This window comes from Elephantulus edwardii, unplaced genomic scaffold (genome assembly GCF_000299155.1).
Source record: "Elephantulus edwardii isolate Elephantulus edwardi_28Jun2011 unplaced genomic scaffold, EleEdw1.0 scaffold00032, whole genome shotgun sequence".
NCBI lineage: Eukaryota > Metazoa > Chordata > Mammalia > Macroscelidea > Macroscelididae > Elephantulus > Elephantulus edwardii.
In genome coordinates, this window is record NW_006399782.1 from 7,501,230 (window position 1) to 7,524,363 (window position 23,134).

Sequence of the window (23,134 nt, forward strand, 5' to 3'; positions counted from 1 at the left end):
CATATGAGTAGTTGGTGGTCTGTTCCACAATCAGCTCCTGGCCTAGTTTTCACAGCTGATATTGAGCTTCTCCAGCGGTTTTTTCCGCAGATGTAATAGATCTGATTCCTATGCATACCATCAGGTGAAATCCATGTATATAACCTGCGTTTATGTTTCTTAGAAAACGTATTTGCAATGAATAAGTCATTGATCATACAAAATTCAATCATTCTATCTCCAGCTTCATTTCTCTCACCAATCCCATATTTTCCAACTACTGATTCTTCTTCTCTGTTCCCAACTTTTGCGTTGCAGTCACCCATTATTATCAATGCATCTTGATTGCATGTTCGAGCTATCTCAGACTGTCGGTGCATGTTAATAGGAGGAACCAATCCCTAGAGAAGGAGATCAGGCTCACTACAAAGAGTCAGCAAAAGGAAGACACTCCGTGGAATGGACTGACTCAACGACGGCCAGAATGGGCTCAAGCACAGCAAGGACCCTAACAGGGGCCCAGGACAGGCACTACTTCCCTCTGCTGGACACGGGGTCACTCTGGGTGACTGGAAAGAGCCCAACAACAACAACAGAATGTTCAATGAGAGATACAGGTGTCTAAACATATCTTTTAAAAACATAAACAGGCAGTGATTTCAGAACTATCCGTAATGTACACACTATTGGTAAGCACTTTGATTAGACTTGAATAGATTGTTGCTTAGAAATGAAAAATTTTATCAACAGCAATTAGGCAAGACCATATTCATCAGAGGGAGAACATAAATACTTGGGAATCAAAGCTTTGAGTTAAAATCATGAAAAGCTGTTGTTTCAGCTATTTTTGTTAATTTTAAAGCTGTGAATTACAGTAAAGGGAAAAATTAACCCAAGAAAAAAAGGACATGTCAGTGGCTGAGACTAGTCAAGCATATATGCATTTTTCTAAACAGGCCTTGTGAGACACAATAGCTTTATATAAATTTGAATTTAAAAGTACAATTATCTATGTCCTAAAATTCCACAACTTCTGTACTATCTCATGAGTTATGGATGGTAGTTTCTCAACTTTTTAAACCATGTAATTTTAAGCTTAATGTGCTCACAATTTTTGGCAACTCTAAACACTAATTAAGTACACTATTACTTATAGATTTATTTAAGCTCTTATTAAAATAAATTGTTTTAAAAGAAAAGTTTTTTATCTGCAACATTAATAGAGAGCAAACATAGATGCTACACACACATATATGGCAAATAAATCATTGATAAAATTTTAAATGTTCAACCCAGTACCAACTAATTTACTGTACAACTAGTGGTAAATGTGCCCTCAACTTTTAGCCTTATTTACTAAACCACTTTCTCATCTATTTTTACGTGCAGTAAAAACTAAAATCAGACATTAAGGTGGCCTAGATTAAAGCATGCCTAACTCAGGCTGTGATCTTTTCAATCACTTGCTGTGCATCTGAGAGTTGGACAATGAATAAGGATGACAGAAGAATCGATGCCTTTGAGCTGTGGTGTTACAGGAGAGTACTGAATATCTCATAGACTGCCAAAAGAAGAAAAAAAGAAAAAAAAGAAGTTATGTCTTGGAGAAGGTGCAGTGAGAGTGCTCCTTAGAGGCGAGAATGGCAAAACTTCATCTCACATACTTTAGGCATTTAGTTAGCAGGGGTTATTCCTTGAAAAAGGATATTATTCTCAGAAAGGTGGAGGGTCAGTGTAAGAGAAAGCCTCTCAAGGGGATGGACTGACGGTGATTGTAGCAATGGACAGAAGTTTGTCAGAGATGATGAGGATGGTATAGGACAGGACAGGGTTCAGGCCCGCTGTTCACTAAGTTCTTAGTTGTTCTGCAAAGTCTACTCCACTGGACAACACCTAACAGCGGCCGTCACTGAGCTGCAGTGGCCAACTGGTAAAGAGCTACACTGCCACCCCAAAGGAAGGTGGTGAAAGCGACCCTGCTGCTCTGCAGGATGAAGAGGAGCAATCTCTGCCTGTGCAGTTTACAGCCCCTGAAAACCAGCTGGAGGAGTAGACAGGAGTTGGCTCTGAGCCAGTGGCAATGAGTTTGACTTCTGATAGCCCTCAAAGAGCTAATCAGTAACTGAGCTGGGGTCAGTCCTCTTCTTTCCTCCAAAAAACATCACCTCTTCACACTCCATTCTACTGTTCTCTCCACTACACCTGGTTAATAGTGGCAACAACGAGAACATTAGAAGCAAAATAGTACCTTATTAGCTTTATTAGCCTTTCTTTTTAGCAGTTTATCTAACTGGCTGAAAATTTAATTATTTCTGTTTGTAGAATGGCATTTGATTCATGTTCCAAATCTAAAAGCAATTCTAAATAGATTATTATTTATACTGAGGTTTTGATAATTTGATAAATGGTAAGTAGAACTGTATTTTGCGCTGAAAGCTAACAAGAGCAACAACAACAAAAAAATCAAGTGGCTCCCAATGTGGAAGTGTAAAGAATTTTCAGATAAAGTGAGTGGCAACAAGGGAAGAAAGGCTGTGCCGTCTGAAATGTGCTAAGCTTGAAGAAAGGAAGTAGACAAAGGTTAAAGAAAGCCCATGATAAGAAAGAACATGGTGAATGCTCTTAGAAATGATGTGGAGTCTTCAGCTCATGGACTTTGGTCATGTCCTCAGGGACCAATTCATCATGATCAGAGTCCTACTGGAAAAGAGGAAGACCCTCAACAAGATGGACTGATGCAGTGGCTTCAACACAGGGTTCAAGTACAGCCACAAATCTTAGGATGGCATGGGATCAGGCAGTATCTCCTGTTGTAAACTTCGTATGAGTAGGAGTCAACTTGATGACACCTGACAACAGTTTCTTAAAAAAAACCATCTGGAAGTTAACAAATCCTCTGGATCACAAAACAGTTTGCAACATCTGAAGAAATAAATTGTTGCACAGGTAGCTTGAGTTTTAAAAGGCTACCAACAAAAGAGGGAAAAGGAGGCAGAACTACACAGAATTGAGACACAAACAGCCCAAGCCAGCCCTCTCCATTCTCCCATTCACCTTTGTCGACTTGTGTCCATATCTCGCTCATATCCTGCATTGGTTTAGTATCCTCTGCTGGACGGTCAGCTGTGAGTTGGTTCTGACTTGATGGGATACAGCAACAACAAAAAGACAAAAGTCCTAATGTCTAATATCTGGTAACTGTGAATATGACTGTGTTTGGAAATAGGGTCATTGGAAATTTTATCAGATCATATAGCATGAGGTCATACTTAGCAGATTTTAATCCAATCTACATTGTACCCTATGAAAAATATTTAAAAGGAAAAACCATAGATATAGTGGGATGATGACCATATGAAGACAGGCAGCATGGAATGAGGCATTTGTATGCCAAGGAAAAGTAAAGATTGTTGGTCACCATCAGAAGCTAATCATGACACAGATTTACCTCATGAGGAATCAACATGATCAACAACAATTCTGTTACTTTCTGTCTCTAAAAGAGTGAGAGAGAAGTCTATGATCCTTGGTTATAGCACTTCCAGGAAACTAATACATTCCTTCCCTAGGAAACCTTCTTCTATCTTGACTCACAATCATCTGTGCTCTTCTGAGCTCTGTTCTCTGCAATTACTCATGGACTTTCCCAAGTCAAATACAAGGTTTGAGATGGTCCTTAGAGGGCTTATAAGCAGTGCCTCCTGCAAAGCAGATGTTAAATAAATAAGCAAGCTGAGCTGAAGAAACTAATTAGAATTTAGTGTGGAACACTGGTGACCTAGTGGTAAGAAGCTGGACTGCAATTCCCAATTCACATGGTTTGCATGAATCCACCGGCTGCTCTGTGGGAGAAAGATGGACATTCACTTCCTGTGCGATTAACTGCCTCTGAAAACCCACCAGAGGGTCAGCTATGGGTTAGTTCTGACTCAACGGTACACAACAAGAATAGGCAAAAAGAACAAAGAACTTTTGAGTATGTGCTGAGGTTGTACCAACAGCCAATCCATCTCAAATCAATTATGCAGTATGTAAAAGCAAGAGGCATAGTCATCTGAAATTTCAAAAATGGCACAGTACCTGCAGGAGACTTTCAATGGCATGAAAACCTCGAATTAAATTCAGAGCTCCACATAAAAGGCTAAGGATAAATGCCACAATCCCTGATAGAGTTGCAGGTTCCAGTCGCTGATGAGCTGGAAAATAAAAGGGTGAGACAAGAACATCAGTATCTCATGTACAGATTCACTGTTCAATTTAAATGGGTCAAACAAAGGTTAACTGTCAAAATTATTTAGCAATATTTGCTGGTGAGTCATTAAATATTTTAGAAAATGAAACACATCTGACAAAAGTTTCACCATCCTAAAAATGAAGAAGTTAATTCATTTTTCTCTACATCTTTAACAAAAATATCCAACTAGTACTTGAGATATATAGTGCTAAGAAATGCTTCTCATAAAAACAAATTAAAAAACCCTTACTTAAAAACAGATCAAACCCCTTAATGCTTAAATATATCTACTATTGGCAACTAGGTACAAATATCTGCAAAGGTAGGTGACTTTGCTTAAAAATTCATTGCATAATTCCGACTTTTTTGGGAAATGCTTAGAAAACATTTTTAAGGACAAATATAACTTGCTTTTAAGCAAAGCTCTTCCCTATTTGGGCTTCAGTGCTATAAATACTACTGTATACATGTCAAAGCTCATACATCATCACAAGTCAGAACTTTCCAATACAACAGTCCTAAAGCTGTGACGCCACTGGTCCTCTGAAGACCATTTGGAAATAAAAAATGACTGAGCATCATTTGAAGAAATTATCTTAACAAACATATTCTCTCATTTTTAAGGGCTTCACTGTTGCATAACATACTCATTCTGTCACACAATAGCTTCTCTTTACCATCATCTTGTTCTTAATAGAATTAACAGAGGCATCTAGATGAAAACACAAAACTAAACACATAGTCATCTCTAGATGGCAAAAGAGAGACTGGGAAAGGGGACAACAAATCACATTGAGATCATTTTATTTAACTCACTGAAGTGTAAAAGTGCGAACAATGAAGTTAATGAGGTGGAACATTAATATATAAGAAAGGGCTTAAATTTCAGCTACGTATTCAACCATTACAGTAGAAAAGCTTTCCTAAACAGTTAATAAAGACACAAAAGCCCACAGGTTGCACACAAAAACGTATTTATTCCTCAAACTCAACAGAAAATCCTAATGTGGGATAATATTTTCTTAAATTTATCTGTGCCCAACCCACTACTTGGTGTCTCAAACAATTTCCTTAAGATTTTACTATAAAAATGGAAAATTAAATATCATTGTAAAGTATTAATACCAAGTTTTCTATCAGAAGAGAATAAATATATCAATTTTTTAAAAAATCTATGGAATGGGTCTACCAGTTAGACATGTTTCACATTTTCTCTCAGTGGTAAGCAAAGGATATTCCACTTCTATTAAAAAAAGAAAGAGAAAAAATCTTTAATATGGTCTGCAAGCAGAAAAACCTCCTGGTTATGTAGGTCACACTTCAAAAGTATATTAAATAGGTTTACTATTTTTAAAAAAACCAATGAATAGGTGGCACTAGAAAAATCTTTTTATGGTCAAGGATGTTTATTTCTTAAATGAAAAAAAATCACCATATTGATGTATTGATGAAGATATATTTAAGAAATGAATAACAGACTATATAAATGAAATACTGTGTTTGTAACACTAGCCTTTGCCCTTAGAGAGGTCTCTTTTGAATGAGAGCATATTATTAATAAATTAACTAATTAAAAAAAGACTAAAAGTGTGTGTGTATGTGCGTGTGCGCATACCATCAAATCAGATCCAACTGGTACAGGAGATGTCCCCCTCTTCCTCAGCGGAGCATCTGGTGGATTTGAACCACATGCCTTCAGGATTACAGAGCAGCTTCTTGTCACTAGACTACCAGAGCTCCCTCTAATATATTTTCCTAGGCACAAAACCAAGTGATAAGCTTACAGATGAGGCATGCATTGTGTGGAGAAGGACGAGCTGGAGCTGTGCCAAATCACAGCGGGAAAGAAATTCTGAAGTAGATTCTCCTATTCTTCTCCTCAGTTCCTTATCAAGACCTGTGGCTTGCATGTTAAGGGTGGTTATCCACCTGCATATGACCTAAGAGGGTAGCACTTCTAAGGATGACTTCTCATTTTAACAAACTATACTAGATACATCAACATCTTTTAATGCATTGTATTATTTTTGCTACTTTTCCTTTCATAAAAACAGGATTTGGAAGTATCTTTATCCATAAATCTCATCACATACCTGGATCTGGCACAGACAGTGTCAGGCACTATTAGGTGCAGGGTGTACCAGAACAACAAATGAGAAGGAATGCAGTTAAAAAAAGGTGCTGGATCCAAAGCAGTGTTACATAGTCCACATCTTTTATTCTTTCTCTATAATGTCTTCTCTTCAGACTCTGTGTGTGTGTGTGTGTGTGCGCTCCTATCTTGAGATATTTATATACAAGATAATGTTAAACAGTTACTGTTTTACTTTTTCATTTCTTGCTTAATTGTCTTAGCAAAATTGATATCCTTTCCCTGTTCCTGATTTTAGAAGGAAAGTTTTCTTTTTCTGTATTTTTGAAGATGTCCTTTATCAGACTGAGGACGTTTCCTTTTATACCCAGTTTGTTGAAATGGTTTTTTTTTGGGGGGGGGTGTTTAATTATTAAATAAACATTTACTGAAAAAAATCCTTCTAAACTACTTAACATATTTACTTTTATTTCTGTTTATAGAGTAGTCCATGAAAAACAAAATGGTAAGAGTTCAGACATCTTAAGCAACACTTGATTTCTGAGCTGCAGAAGGAGGCAAATATTTTTCCTTAAGAAATTTTTTTTTCTTCCATTACATTTTTCTTTCTTGCTGCAGCACGGGCATCCTTTTCAAGTCCTGGTCTGACAAAACGATCCACATAGGGTATTGCAAAGAATCATTTCCTATTGTAGCTTTTATTCATGTGCCAAGGTACAGGTCACTGCTTGAACTTGTATCAGAAGACTCTTTCGAAATGTTTCTCCAACCACCAGGACTAGCTTTTTCTTGGCCAGTCTGAAGAAGCATTACAGCATCTTCTCTTTCCTGGACAACTTTATCTAATGCATCCATGGACCCCACTACCTTTTTCTAACATTTCTGGACTTGGCAGTGGTAAACTCTGCCTGCTGACCTTCTGTTCTAGTGTTAGGGAGAAAGTTTCTTTCTTTCAGTAGGACATACCAGGGTTTATGAAAATCTTCATTACTTATCCCTTAACTGCTGACATGTCCATGAAGCTCCAGATTTTACTTTTTTCCTTCCAAGTTCTCTGGATCATCAAACATTTCTTTCAGTCCTTTTCTTGACAAGACAGTATGAAGTAAGCTACATGATAAAAAGATACGTATCTGATGCATTTGGAGGCAAAAATACAACTGCAAATCTACAGCTTGCACTAGTGAGGGTCTGAGAGATTATTAACGCTGTGGAAGCTGTGTTTCTACTTGGCAGAAAATGGTCAGACAGGACACAGCCATTTTTTCACATCTGTGGAAATGTTTTTAGCATGAAATAGTATTTGATTTTGTCAAACACTTAGTCTCCTACTTAGTCTTCTATTCTACTGATGAGTTATATAACACTGATTTTTAAAACATTTTACTTCTTTTAAAAAAATTGTGGTGAAAATATAAAAAAGGTTCACTATTACAACAATGTCCATATTTATAATTCAATGCTTATCTTTTTCATATTGTGCCACCATTATTGCTAACCTTTTTAAAAATTCTACTACTCCAACACTTATTGCATTCTGTCCTGTTAAATTTTGCCACTGTTACTGGGGTCCAAGTGATATCTCACTGTAGTTTTGATTTGCATCTCTCTCACTGGCAGTGATTTTGAGCATTTTACCTTTTGACTATTATGAAAGACCACCAGTGAACAACACTGGTGTATAGGTTTCTGTTTTAATTCCTGCTTTCATACTCATAGTGTTATTAGGAGTTATAGTCTACTTGACAGCATCTAACAAAATATATAAATGAATGTATATATATATGTGTGTGTGTGTATATATATATAAATATAAAATTTCAAAGAAACAGCTGATGAAGTTATGGTGGTTTGTCCCAAACCAAAACTGGTGAGTCCCAAAATCTGCACATAAAGTGGCAGGCTACAGGCTCACATCCCAAGAACCAGAGGTCAGAGAATAGTATGTTGGATAAAGGACCAAAGGAGAGCAAGTGTTGCCAGAACATGCATACATTTTGGATATAGGACACATCTCTGAGGAAACTTTGCTTTCAACTGATTGATTGCTCATTTCAGATAATAAAACTGAGAATATAACACTGGTCAAACCACTGAGAATCAGGACCTAGCCAAATCAGGACATAATCTTTTTTTTTTTCTATATTTTATTAATTTTCATAAACATTTACAGAGATTTTGGGTTTCCATTCATTCCTTGTTGCACTATTCTCTCTACCCTCCTCCCAGTTTGTTCTTGTCCAAATGCCACAGTGCTTGTCAAAGCCAGTTCTGATTAATCTTCTTTGTCAGTGTGTCCTTTGCCATTCCCTATCACTCCTCCCTGAGAGAGACTTCACCCTGAGTCATAAGGAAAAGGGGATGGCATATTCTCTTAGCTACTTCCTGCTGAAAAGGGACACTGTGGGTTTCAGGGTGAAGATCTTCTCTCACTACTCTAGAGGGCCCCTTTGGCAGTAGGAAACACATAGACTATTATGGAGATTGATTTTGGGATTTAGATGCACTCTTATTGATTGTGCTTGGCCGTACATGTTCATATCCTTGAAGATGTATCATGGGGGTGTTGCAACCTAGAAGGCACAAATTTGACTAACAAGTTATAAGTACATGAGTCCAAAAATTATGGAAAAGTAAAAGATTCTTTCATTGTTTTACAAACCCTCCCCCAGGTCCCCTCCACCATGTAGCCCTCGCTCTAGTCTCCTGTGATGACAGAAATGCCTAGTTATATATCTCTTTTAAACAGTTTTCTCCCTCCTCTGTTTCAGTGCAGTATACATTATTGAACCCATTTTACTCAGTCTCTCCCCAACAGTGGCATCATGTAATATTTGTCCTTTTGTGACTGGGATATTTCACTCAGCATAATGTTCTCCAGAGTCAACCATTTTGAATAATATTGCATGAGTTCCTTGTTTTTTAATGCAGCATAGTATTCCATTGTGCGAATATACCACAGCTTCTCTAGCCATTCGTTTCTTAATCATCACAGTCCACCCCTTGCTAACCTATGTATCTCCTTAAGTTATATACAATCTCTAAATAAAAATGACTAAAAAGTCTTATCTGTGCCTAATATGACACAACTAATGATTACAATAAAAAATGCACTTGCCTCTTTCAGTTTTTATTTTATATGCTATAAAACAGAAAACAAAGGTATTTGTTGTGTATCCATTTATTTATCCATACATGTTTTTGTTATAAAATGTTTATAATAAAAACATGTTATACATGTTTTGTTATAAAAATGTTTATAATAAAAACATGTTATAATTCAGCTTTTATAAGATGGGTTACTTATATAAAATGTTTAAAAGTATGTCTAACAAAAGGATTGGAAGGAGTGGCATCCACTTCCAAAAAAAGCTTGCCTCAGGAAACTCTATGAACTTGGAGAAAAGATTAAAGTTTTGTGTTCAAGACTTTCAGATGTAGGGTCGCCATGGGTCGTCTATGACTCTACAGCACTTACAACAACAAAAGGAAGAAATATTTAAAACATGTATTGTCATAATTTCTGCAACTGGCCATGCAGTCATAGCTGGTATTTAGAACTACTTCTTTCTCCAATCCATTTCATATTACCTTTCATCTCAGGAATTATCTCAGCTAATCATAATTCTTTATCTGGTCAGGTGATTTGAACTTTTATTCCTGAAGGATTTGGGCCATTAGTAATCATATTGGAAGTGGGCTGCTGTAGTTTTCCATTCCATAAAGCAAAGAAAGAAACGATCGAGTGAAATAACTGAACAAAAGATTTCAAAGGGCCACTCTAGAAGTCAAAGTAAAATATTATAATTAAATGTGCAAAACCCTGAAGTTAGAAAACCAAAATAGAATCACACATTCAGCATTTCTCAAACTGAATGAAATGAAGGGGGGAAAAGTGTAAGACTCAAGTTGCAATCCTGAAGAATTCTATGGACAAAATATTAAATTACACAGGAAGTACCAAAAGAAGATGGAAGGAATACAGAGCCACTACACTAAATAGGTCCATAGTGAGAGCTTCCAAAAGCCACAGACAGAAAGGATAAGTAAACTGAAGATATTCTGTAAAAAGTAGATTGGAAAGATTATAAAAGCTGACTTCACAGAGTTGCTGACTCCACAGTTCTGATGGAAGAGGATAAAGAACTTAAAGAAGTGGGCACTACAGTGACGCAGGCATTAGCTTATTATCTTATAAAAATTATGAGTGGGTTTTTTGTTTGTTTGTTTTTAAGCAGTTTTCAATCTACCAAAACTTCTGAGGGTGGCATTTATTTCTTTTAGGGGAGAGATTTGAGCAGATGATCACTTACATTATCTGTGACAAGTTCCTTACACTATCAGTGACAACTGAGGACCCAGGCTTTGATTGTAGCCATTTTAGTATAATGGAAGGCCCTTTACAAATCTGTAAACACACATTACAAAGAAACTACTACTCATTCCTAGAACTTTATTTTTACAAATACTGATCTCTAAAATTTTATTTTTACAAAGAAACCATCTTAAATATTTCCCTAGTAATAGATCCAAGGAGATTTCCACATCAAAGTATTTTCCTGTTTAATCTCTGGTAGCATACTTTATAAACCACTGAAACAAAATATTTATTTAAACTTCTTCATTCTCACATGTACCTGCTTTAAAATATTATAATAAAGTCATTCATGTTCAGGAGCTGTGAGGTCTTGATAAAAGAATAGGTTTTTAAAAAATAAAGAAGAAGCAACTGAGATCCAGAACTTACCAGAAGAAATCTTCCCAGCACCTTTACAGTCAACAGCAAATGCAGATGTGACTCCATTGGCTAACCCCAGCTCACACATGGGAATCTGGTAAGGGGGCCTCAGCTTGATTTCCATCTGCATGTCAGACAGATTTATCTTTGTTGAAAGAGATCTGGGATTATTGTATCGTTGCTTGGTCCTCTGAATGAAGTTATCTATATAAAATTTAAAAAAATTTCTTGCTGTCAGATATTAAATCATTTGAGTGTGCTACTTATGGTTAGCAAATTTTGCAGATAAACAGTTTAAATTCGATAATCAAAATTATTCAATTTGTTGCAGAATATTCTAATACTATTTGTGTTTAATAGTTAATATGCCATGAAGTCATCAGTTTTATATTCTAGAAATTAATCACTGTAAATAAACTAAGAGTTTAGCATTACGTGTAAGAATATTTTTATTATATCCATTTTAAAGGATTGCGGAAACTAAAAGGAGCTTTAATTTTAAGCCAGTCTTAATTTTTATAGGGATGTTTTCTTATGAAATATTAAGTCTGTCAATATTTATCACTTACAATTACATAAGAACATAGACTATGTTGCACATTTTTAGAAGATTGTTATTTTATTCCTTACATCTTTAGAATGCAGATTTTAAAGAATCTAATAAAACCAATAAAAGATGTTTCCTAAACATTTTCCAAGCAGAATTTAAAATTTACTATTTGCAAAATGGTTTTGCTGTTTTTCCTCTTCTACATCAGCAATCAACCAAACACCCACAAACTAAATTCACTCTATTGCCTATTTTTGTAAACAAGCTTACTAAAATATAACCACACTCATTCGTTTATAAATTATCTGGTCTTTTACAGAAAATGCTTGCCAATCCCCTTTCCATATTAAGTAGTCACGTACATATCAATATCTCAACACAAAACTCTGAATATCAGAGAAACTCTTCTTTAGGATTAATTCTGTCAGCCAAAATGCACAATCCCCATTACAGCTCAAATACAATTTCTCTTAGGCACGTTAATTAGTAAGAAGTTGCCATAATTTATATACCACTTTGTCATGTATTTCCATCAAAGGCAAGGTTATAGAATTTTCTGTATTTTTCTTTCTGCCTTTAAGTATCAGATGAAAAATTGCTTACAACTGAATGGCGACAGGATAATAAAAAAGTGGAAAAAATCAAGCACTTACCAAATTCAATGAAACCATATGGTCTGACAGCAGTATTTGTCTTCATCATGTTATATGTAGTAATGAACTCCTTCTGAAGCTCATCCAGGAAAGAGAAGGCCAGAACATTGGGGTAATTTTCAGTGCACAACATCATGTAGCTTACTCCCAAAGAGCTAATAAAACTACAGGGTAAAAAACATTGGTTTAAAATTTCAAATTAAATCATGGTAATGCGTTGCTTCACAAGACTAGTTCTACACACCATAAACTGCTGCTACAGCGGTAATGAAGATATTAATATTTATTACACACTCCAGCAGAAGTTTTGAGGAAACAAAAATACACTGCATAATATGTTCTAGTTTAAAAACAGCAGACAAAAAGGTATAAAAGAAGGAAAAAAATATACAAGGGGTGCATGGCCAGGAGGAACCAGTTCTTGGAGAAGAACATCATGGAAGGGTGGAGGGACAGTGCAGGACAGGAAAAGCCTGGATGAGATGGATTGATACAGTGACTGGGGCAATGGGTGTAGGTGGGTGTGTTGGAGTCAGTGAGACCTGTCTCAGAATAGGGCAGGCTGCAGAGCTATGCACAGTACACAGGGTCACTCTGAGTCTCAGGCAACATAACAACATGGCATATAACAACAACTACCTCAATAACAAAAATAAACTGAAAGTTAAGAGTTTTCCTTGGTGGAACTTAATCCTGTTTGAGTGAAGAATCCCTTAAAGTCAAATAAAAGTTCTAGACGATCTCATCAGAAAGATACCCAACAACACAACATTCTGTACACAATTTCAGGATGGAGACTGATCTCTTCACACAGTGATATAAATCACTGAGGATAAGAGGGGGAGTTTATAAGACCACAATGATAACAAACAAAATAAAGTGGAAGAGAGACAAGGAAAGATTCCTACTTAAGGCACAATGCTGAATGTAGAATGTTTTATTTTTAAAATCTCAATATTGTAAGAGAAAGCAAAGCTGTGGAAACGTTGCAGATCAAAGGAGGCTAGAGACACGACACCTGGTCCCAGACTGAAAAGGGGGAAAAAATCAAACCCCACTACAAAGGACATGTTTGAATCAGTGAAGAAAAATAGAAACAGACAATAGATAAAGCATGGCTAGCAATATTAAATTTACTAAAGTTGAGCTGTAAATATGTAAGAGACTATCATTAGTTGTTTTTTTTAGACTATCATTAGTTTTATAAAATATACCTTGAAGCAGTTAGGAATAATGGAGCAGGGTATTTGTAAATTAATTTCAAACAGTTGAGAAAAATATGACAGGAAAAAGTGACATGAGGAAGCGAGAGTGAAATGATTAAGCAAATGGGTAAAATGTTAAAATGAGTGAATCTGGGAGAAGGTGTTGCACTTTTAATCTTTCTGTAAGTGAATTTTTTCTAATTAAGCTAACTCTTAGAAATAAACAAAAACTGTCTACTTGAAGTACCAAAACATTTACATTAACTATGTTGCAGCTCAATGTCAAGAAGACAAAGATTCTCACCACTGGGCCAATTGGCAGCATCAGGACGAATGGTGAAGAGATTGAGATTGTACACAGCTTAGTTTGCTTGGCTCCACAATGAACACTCTTGGCACCAATTGCCGGGAAATTAAAAGGCGTATTGGCCATGGGAAAGTCTGCTGTTAAGGACCTCTCCAAAGTACTGAAGAGCAATGGTGTCTCTCTGGAGACTAAGGTGCATCTGATACAGGTCATGGCCTTTGCTATCACTTGTTATGCATCAGAGAGTTAGTTGGACAATGACCAAGGAGGATAGAAGGAGAATTGATGCCTTTGAGCTATGGTGCTGGAGAAGAGTATTGAGGGTACCATGGACTGCTAGGAAAACAAACAGAGTCATCCTGGAAAGAGTTAAACTGGGTGGCTCCTTGGAGGCAAGGATTCTGAGGCTCCATCTAACATACTTTGGACATGTTGTAAGGAGGGACCAGTTCTTGGAGAGGGACATCATGCCTGGTAGGGTGGAGAGACAGCGCAGGAGGGGAAGGCCCTCTATGAGGTGGATTGATTCAGAGACTGGGGTAATTGGGATGGGAGTGTCAGAGACAGTGTAATTAGCACAGGACAGAGTAGAGTTTAGGGCTGTTGTACATAGGGTCGCTGTGAGTCACAGCCACTCGACAACACATAACAACAACAACATGTTATAACTAAATAGAACAAATAACAATTTATAGTTGGTATTTTTGATTTTTTAAAGCTGCTACTAACTTAGTGCAACCTGCACTGCCCAAGGTAAATCATTTTATCCCTAAGGACATTTATGAACATAGTGTATACCTTATAGTAAGCAGAACATGGAACATAAACTATCTTTTTACAGCACTGTCGACAAACCTGGTTTAAGCTAGAGGTGACAAAGCACACAGCACACCAAGTATTCCTGTGGAAAATATTCCTAACAATCTACTATAGGAATCTTTCCTGGTGAGCCCTGCTCTATGTTAGAGTCTCCATACAGTTTTTTCTAATAATGTAGAAGACTATCAGATTTTAACTTTCTATAATAAATAATAATTCATATGCTTCAAATGTTAAAAACCTGAAACGGTACAAGAGAGTTTCTCATGCCCACCCTTGGCTACAGATACCCAGTTCTCTCCTCAGTCAACTCATGCCATTAATGTTCTAATGTATCCTTCTACAGAGTATACTTGCATATGCAAGTAAAAACACACACATATATGGAACTCTAGTGACGTAGTGATAAGGAGCTGCACTGTCAGCCCAAAGGTTAGTGATTGGAATCCACCAGCTACAACACAAAAGAAAGGTGGGCAGACTCCTCTTGTACAATTTAAAGCAGAGTTTCACACCTGTTGGAGGGTCAGCTATGAACTGGTTCCAACTTGAAGACAATGAGAAAACAAGCGTGCATGAGTGCGCGTGCACACACACACACACACACACACACACACACACACACACGTGTCTCTATTAACCATCCTGGATAATGACATTTAGATTTGCATCTAGTGACTTAGAGTTGACATCTATCAATCATTTATTATTAGTGGTCAGTCTGTATATTAAGATGCACCTGATCCAGGCCATGGTCTTTCAATTACTTACTATGCATCAGAAAGCTGGACAATGACTAGGGAAGATAGGAGAATTGATGCCTTTGAGCTGTGGTACTGGACAGGAGTACTGAATATACCATGGACTGCTAAGAGAATGAACAGGTTTGTCCTGGAGAAGGTGAAACCAGTCTGCTCCTTGGAGGCAAGGATTCTGAAGCTCCATCTGACAATACTTTGGACATGTTGCAAGGAGGGACCAGTCCTTGGAGAGGGATGTCATGCATAGGAGGATGAAGGGACAGCACACGAGAGGAAGAACCTCGATGAGATGGATTGATTCAATGACTGGGGTAATGAGGGTAATTGTGTCAGAGAAAATAAGATTGGCACAGGATAGAGCAGGGTTTAGAGCTGTTGTACATAGGGTCGCTATGAGTTATAGGCAACTTGATGGCCCATAACAACAATAATTATTACTAGTACAGGATATACTATTGATGACACTGTTTTGATCCTACACATCAGTGATAATCAGGAATTTCCCTCTCAAGTTTTACTGATACACAGTCATTTGGCCCAATGTTTTGCAAACAATGAGTTGTGACTTAGCCCACTGGGAAGTAATAAATGGGTCTTTCGTGTGTTATAAATAGCATTTTATAAAAACATAACAAAATACTGTTTTATAAAATTTTTGTTCTCATTTCTTTAATGTTTTGCTTACTATACATGTCTTGTTAGGGTTTTTTTTTTATATTAAAAGTTTAGTCTTTGAGTATGACATTTTTCTGCAAAACTCCAAGTGCTTTCTCTCAAACTATTTGCTATCCTTAAAAAAAAAAATTCATTATCAAAACTGGATAGATTATGTATACTGAATCGAAACAGATGGAGAGAACAGTTTAAAAGTGATATATGATAGGATATTATGATTATCACAGGAATGCAGAATTATGTTTGCATAGCAGAATGCACTGGGGTCGGGGTGGAGGGGTGGGGGGGTCTGGGTCAGGGGGGTTGTATACCAACGAAGAAGTTTATCTTTTGCTTTTCAAAGAGAGGAGCGAACTGAGGGGAGGGGGATAAAGAAAAAAGTGCAACAATGAATGACTGAAAATCCAGTCTCTGTAAATGTTCATTAAAATTAATAAAATTTTAAAAAAACACAACCATTATTTGTAGCTTAGTTAGTGAATATGTGAAAAGATAATTTTATCTCATAGTAGATGACCTTGGTTTTAAAGGACATCTGGCTGTTTATTTTGTTGCTTGTGCTGTTTTAGGTATTTGAGCCATTACAAATCCACTTTTAAAGAAAAAAAATTCATTATGAATAGCAAAATTCTCAGATGTGTCATCAGCATTCAGAAATATCTCAGAGTAACTTGACCTGGACTTGAACCACCACTGGAGACTGGCTCACATTCCCTTGGAAGTCAAGTGCCTATCCAGGAGTGAGTCTTTTTTTCTCATATTAACAACAGAGTCAAACACAGACATCTACATAATATCGTTGATGCTGGGTGTCACCGACTCGACTACAACTCCTACTGACCCTATGAACCATGGATCTGAATCTTGCCTTGTACTGTCTTCACCAATCCTGATACACTCGGGCCCATTGTTACAGTCACTCTGTTGTGCATCATGTTGAGGATCTTCTCTTTCTCTGACCCTCCATCTTTCCAAGAATGATGTGTTTTTCCAAGGCCTGACTGACTCCTCCTAACAACATGCTCAAAGTATATCAGACAAAGTGTCATCCTCCTTGCCTCTTAGGAGCATCCTGGTTCACTTTCTCCAAGACACAGTTGTTTGTTCTTTTGGCAATCCATGGCATATTCAGTACTCTTCTCCAACATCACAACTTATGAAATCGATAATTCTTCTGGCATCCTTATTTACCATCCAACTTTCTGATACATAGCAAGTAACTGAAATCAGGTGCACCTCACTCTTTTAACTGACATCATACTCCTTATCTCACCTTGGAGATTAAGGTCTTGGACAGCAAATTTTTCCCATGCAGCGTCCCTTTTGATTTCCTGACTGCTGGTATAAAGTGTGTTGATGATGTATGCAAACAAGATGAAATCGTTGACAACTTGAATCTTTTCTCCATCTTTAGCCCAGTGGTAAAGATATTTGTTTTCTTGATGTTGAGCTGTAAATACTTTACTTCAAATGATTTATCTTGCTTGCATTGAAATGACCTAAAGAAATGCATCCAAAACAAATTAAATGCTGTCTTTTTTAAGGTTGTCTGTTAGCAACTTCAGGGAGTCTTTATTTTTTGTTATATTTTACTCTTTATAAATATCTATAGCTATCAATTATCTATTGATCTATCAAATTTAACTATAATCTCTACTATATTTAATGATAATGAATAAAGATGTTGTTGATTGCCTTTGAGTCAAGCACGACTCATAGCAACTCTATGAATAAAAGGCCTGAAGTTCCCTTACAACCATCGACATTTATCAAAGTTCATAGAGTTTCCAGAGGCATGTTGTTTAGGAAGTGGATGCCACTCCTTTTTCCAATATACTACCTGAAAATGCATAAGTTCTCTGAACTATTACAATTTGCTATGAAGTAAATGTAGCCTTTTTATGCTGTCTTCTCTGAATTGCAAAGCCAGTTTACTAAAAATAAATACACTTCCAACCAGTAACCTTTGTTATCAGAAGACTGGCTTTTCCACCTATCCCTGAGAAAAATTAAGACTCCCATCATTTCAATGAAGACTAGTGAGATGAAACAGGATGTAGGGCCTCTACAATGATGATGAGTATGCTGGCTTATGAATGCCTTGGCAGGGTCCATCAGGTCTATTAGTTCTTTTGTAAACCATCTTGAAACTGCCATTATGCCTTGAAAAGGAGGAAAAAGAACCGTGAAAACAAAGGTATAAGTATATTCACTTTTCCAATCACTTAATAGGAAGCACTGGTGGCCTAGCAGCAAGAAGCTGTACTGTAATCCCAAAGGCATGTAGTTTGAATCCACCAGCTGCTCCACGGTAGAAGTATGGGCAATCTCCTCTCATGCAATCAACTGCCTCTGAAAACCTGTGGAAGCATCAGCTATGGGTTGGTTCCAATTTGAGAGTATACAATAACACAACAACAATAAAAGCCAAGACCTAGGCTAAATGTTGTCACATTTTACATCATTTCACACTCATAATAAATGGGTATTGCTATCTCCACTCTATAAGTGAAGGAATAGAGGCTCAAGGAGGTTTAATAACTAATTCAAAGTCACACACCACTAGGGAGTTAGGAAAATCCTAATTCTGACTCCAAAGACCACAGTGCCCAATGCAACACTAATTTTCAAATATTATAGATGAGCTAATTAGGTCCCATGTGGACTGTAACAAACTATGGCTAACAATGAGAAAAATGAGAATCCCAGAACATGCAATTGTAATCATGAGAAATCTATACCTAGATCATGGAGCTGTTGTCCAAATGGAGCAACACTGCATGGTTCAAAATCAGGAAAGGTGTGTGTCAGGGTTGGACCCTTTCTCCCTGTCTATTTAATCTGTATGCTGAATAAATAATTCAAGAGTCTGGACTCTATGAAGAATAATGTGGCATCAGGATAGGAGGAAGGCACATCAATAACCTGCATTATGCAGATGACACACCTTGCTTCCTGAAAGTAAAGAAAATTTAAATAGTTTCTGCAGAAGATCAAGAACTACAGCCTTTGGTATGGATTATACCTCAATACCAAGAAAACAAAGATTCTCACCATGAGGTCAACAGACAACATCATGATAGATGGAGAAATGACTGAAATATCAATTATTTCATCTTCCCTGGATCAACAATCAACACCTCTGGAATCAGCAATCAGGAGAGAACAGGAGAGGTATTGCACTGGACAATGATGTCAGTGTGAAGACTAAGATACATTTGATTCAGGTTTTCTCAATCACATGAGAGCTGGATAATGAATAAGGACAATAGAAGAACTGATGCCTTTGAGTTGTAGTGTTAGAGATGATTACAGTGTCCGAAGGACTGCCAAAAGAACAAACAGATAAGGCTTGGAAAAAGTGCAGCCAGAGTGCTGCTTGGAGGCAAAGATGATGAAGCTTCATCTCTCATACTTTGAGCATGTTGCTAGGAGAGGTTATCACCTGCAAAAAGACATCATGCTTAGAGAGTTGGAGGGTCACCAAACAAGAGGAAGAGCCTCAACGAGATGGACTAACACAGTAATTATAGCCATGGACTTAAGTAAGCCAGAGATGATGAGAATGGCACAGGGTTAAGACAGGGTTCAAATCTGATTTTCATGGAATTACTATGAGCCATACTCAGCTCAATGGCACTTAACAACAACACAATTGGGTCTTTGTGTTGTTGCTGTTGTTATGTGCTGTTGAGTCGCTTGTGACCCATGTTGTTGTTAAGTGCCGTTGAGTCATAGGCAACTCATAGTGCCCCTACGAACGAAAGTCCCCGACACTTGCATGCGTGACTTTCATCCTTTCTTCAGGTTCATAGGGTTTTCAGAGGCAAGCTATTTACGGAAGTGGATGCCACTCCTGCTTCCAAGCTTGTTTCAACTGGGGAGCACCACCAGACACTGTCCACCAGGGGTAAACGTTATTGCATTTGGCCCTATATGTACAGCTATATGTACAGGAACCCTGTCCTGTCCTGAGCCAGTCTAATTCCAACAGTTATTGTATAAATTTTTTTTTCTAATTCTTACTTAATTCCTATTCTCTCCCAATAAAAAGTTATAAAATTTGTGGGTTTGGGAACTTACTCACATGTATATTCTTGAAGTGTGAAAACCCTGCCAACTTTCCACTTCATTTGGTATGTAACTTTACTTCTCCCTCTCTCCATTTCAGTCATAAAATCTGTTTCAGACACTCAAGGATTATGTCCTGCCCCCAATCTGAGAAGTTCACAAATCCTGTCTTTGTCACTTGCAATGAATGTTCCCAACTCCACCTTCAGATGTGCCAATTCTGACCTGTTAACTCCTCCTCCTCCTTCAATTATTATTTTTTTTTTAAATTTAGGTTGTTTATTTTTCATTTCAATGAACATCTACAGAGATTTTGGGATTCCATTCATTCATTGTTCCTTCAATTATTAAGGTCCTCCCCCAGGATACAATCTAAACTGACTGCCACCCCCTTGGTTATATCATAGCAACTGTGTTTGTAATACAGCTTCAACAAACTGACAATTATATACATACAAGAATGTCTTTTTCACTATTATATATGCTCCATGAGCACAAGGATGGTTTTTGCATGTTCACTGCTACATTCTTAGAACCTGGGATATTTTGTGTTTAGCATTTAAAAACCAAAACAAAACACTGCCTTTGGGTTTAACTCACTGCACCTTCCACCAAGTTTCTGAGGCTATAGATCTTAATGAGAGAAGAGTGCCTAGCTTTCTCCCAGAGAGCAGTGGTTGATTCAAACCTCAGACCTTTTGGTGAGCAGCTGAACATGTTACAAACAAAAAGACCATGGTTCTTTAGTATATAATCACTCACTCACCCACTGTCGTTGAGTTGGAACCAATTCAATAGCTGACCATTCAACTAGAAAAAGTGCTCAATAAATTAATGATCAAATGAGCGTAAGGATGGCATCATTCATTAATTCATTTACATACTAATTTGTTAAGCATATAGTGCAAACATTTGTACAGCCTACAGGTATCCATCCAAAGCAGAAGTTCAATAAACATTTAACTAAATGACAGAAAAGAGTAGAACGTCACTTGCTCTTCAATAATCTCCTTCAGAAGACTTTAGGGTGCAGGTCAGTGAGCCTTCAATATGTCCAACATCAAACAGAGAAACGTTCTCAGGGGTTATGTAGAATCATTCACCTCGGCAGTGAAAAGTTTTAGATGTCTATACAGATAAAATACGCATATCTACTTTCCCTCTAGCATAACTATTACTAATACACACACATATCCTTCTTTTCTCCATGATGGACTTAACTTTTAAATCATTATTCTCTACACACACACACACACACACACACACACACACACACACACGGCTAAATTCCTTCTTTTTATTTCCCTCTATTTCCGAGCTCTGGTCTTTATTGCTACTTCCTGTCGATGACAACACTCCTTTCTCCTGAACTGAATTAATTCAATCATATGACACCTTTGGTTTTCCTTTCTGACATGCACTAGAACTTCTTTAGGTTCTACCAGGATCACTCGTATCTTGGAAAGGTAAAGACAGTAAGAGCTCAAACTCTAGGTAAAATTATTTTAATCCTATCATTTGATTAAAAACAAATGTAATTGGTGTCCAAGCAAGCCACAAAACAAGTGATCTTGATCGCTAAAGTACAATAAGTAGACTGAGATAATAAATTTTATCTATTTACGAATTTGCAAAAAATTGTACAGTTAAGCATTGAAATTATAAAGGCAATTTTGGGCTGCTATATTAAGCTAAATAATTAGTGAAAGCAATGATCTCTTCAGCAAAAAACAAAGCAGCATGCAGCCAGCCCTCACAGGTTCTCATCCCAAAAACAAAGTCTTGCCTGCCAGGAGCTTGCAATCTAATACTGGAAATACATGTGAAACAATGATATAAAAAAAAAAATACGAATTAACAAAATCTGTGATTTGTAGCGTGCCTTCTTATGAATTATTTCTAAACTGATGATACTAATAATTAATATTTGTGTGGCATATCATATGTAATGTAATGTTCCTTCTGTAAGGAGTCTTGGTGGCACCGTGGTTAAAGTACTCAGCAGCTAACAAAAAAGCGAGCCATTCAAATTCACCAACCGTTCCATGGGAGAAAGTGGAGACAGTCTGCTTTTGTAAAGACTGCAAAGTATAAACCCTGTGGGGCAAGTCTGCTCTCCTCCAGTGTCGCAATGAGTCAGAGTCAACTCAATGGCAGTGGCTTTCACTCTATGATTTGACCATTACATACCGAAAATCTCTTAGCCTTTGCCCCATGAACAGCTTGGCTGGATGCAGAAAAATTCTCCAGCAGAACATGTTATCTCAAACCTAAAGTTAAAATTGCTAAGTGTAAAAAAAATACTGGTTTTTTAATAATAGAACCTTCCACACTGAATTCCATTCTCTAAAATAAGAGTTTAAACTTCTGAATATACATAAAAAGATGTGACATTTTGAAAGTGAGCATATGGGTTTGATCATCATCAAATATGTCTAGTAGGAAACAACTTGAAAACAAAATACTTTGCCATTCGTGGGACAATAAGAAGACAGGAACCAGAAAGGGTGCCTACTATGTGCCAGCATTCAGCTAGGAACTTTATTCCTCTCTTGTAAGATCAAATTTCAAGCTCCCTTTAAAGGGGAAGAGGTAAATCATAAAGAAATTATCCCATGAATAAAAGACTAGTTTTTGCCATTAATTTAAAAATCATTTAACAAGAAAATATTTATTGATATGTGTGGATCATAACAAACTGGCTGACTCTGAGAAGAACAGGAATCCCAGAACACTTGATCGTTCTAATGTGAAACCTATACTTGGACCAGGAGGCAGTTGTCAGAACAGAGCAAATGAACACCGTATGGTTCAAAATTGTGAAGAGTGTACACCAGCGATGCATCCTATCTCCATACCTTTTCAACCTGCATGCAGAACAGATTATTCAGGAGGCTGGGCTCTATGAGGAGAAATGTGGGGTCAAGATTGGTGGAAGATCTATTAACAATCAGCATTATGCAGATGACACAACCCTGCTTGCTGAAACTGAAGAGGACCTGAAGCGCTTGCTGCTGAGGGTCAAGGACTGCAGCCTCCAATATGGATTG

General features: G+C 37.1%; 1 protein-coding gene and 1 pseudogene across 1 annotated transcript in view; both read right to left on the minus strand.

Moving 5' to 3' along the window:
- The window catches only part of SEC22A (SEC22 vesicle trafficking protein homolog A (S. cerevisiae)), a 61,548-nt gene that overhangs the window by 22,458 nt on the left and 15,956 nt on the right, over window positions 1-23,134 (minus strand). Inside the window, exons 3-5 of the mRNA XM_006884228.1 lie at window positions 12,247-12,410; window positions 11,053-11,247; window positions 4,060-4,175 (exon numbers count right to left, since the gene is read on the minus strand). Of these exons, the coding sequence (XP_006884290.1) occupies window positions 4,060-4,175; window positions 11,053-11,247; window positions 12,247-12,410 (475 nt within the window). The remainder of the gene's footprint in view (window positions 1-4,059; window positions 4,176-11,052; window positions 11,248-12,246; window positions 12,411-23,134) is intronic.
- On the minus strand, window positions 6,828-8,319 carry LOC102850258 (annotated as a pseudogene).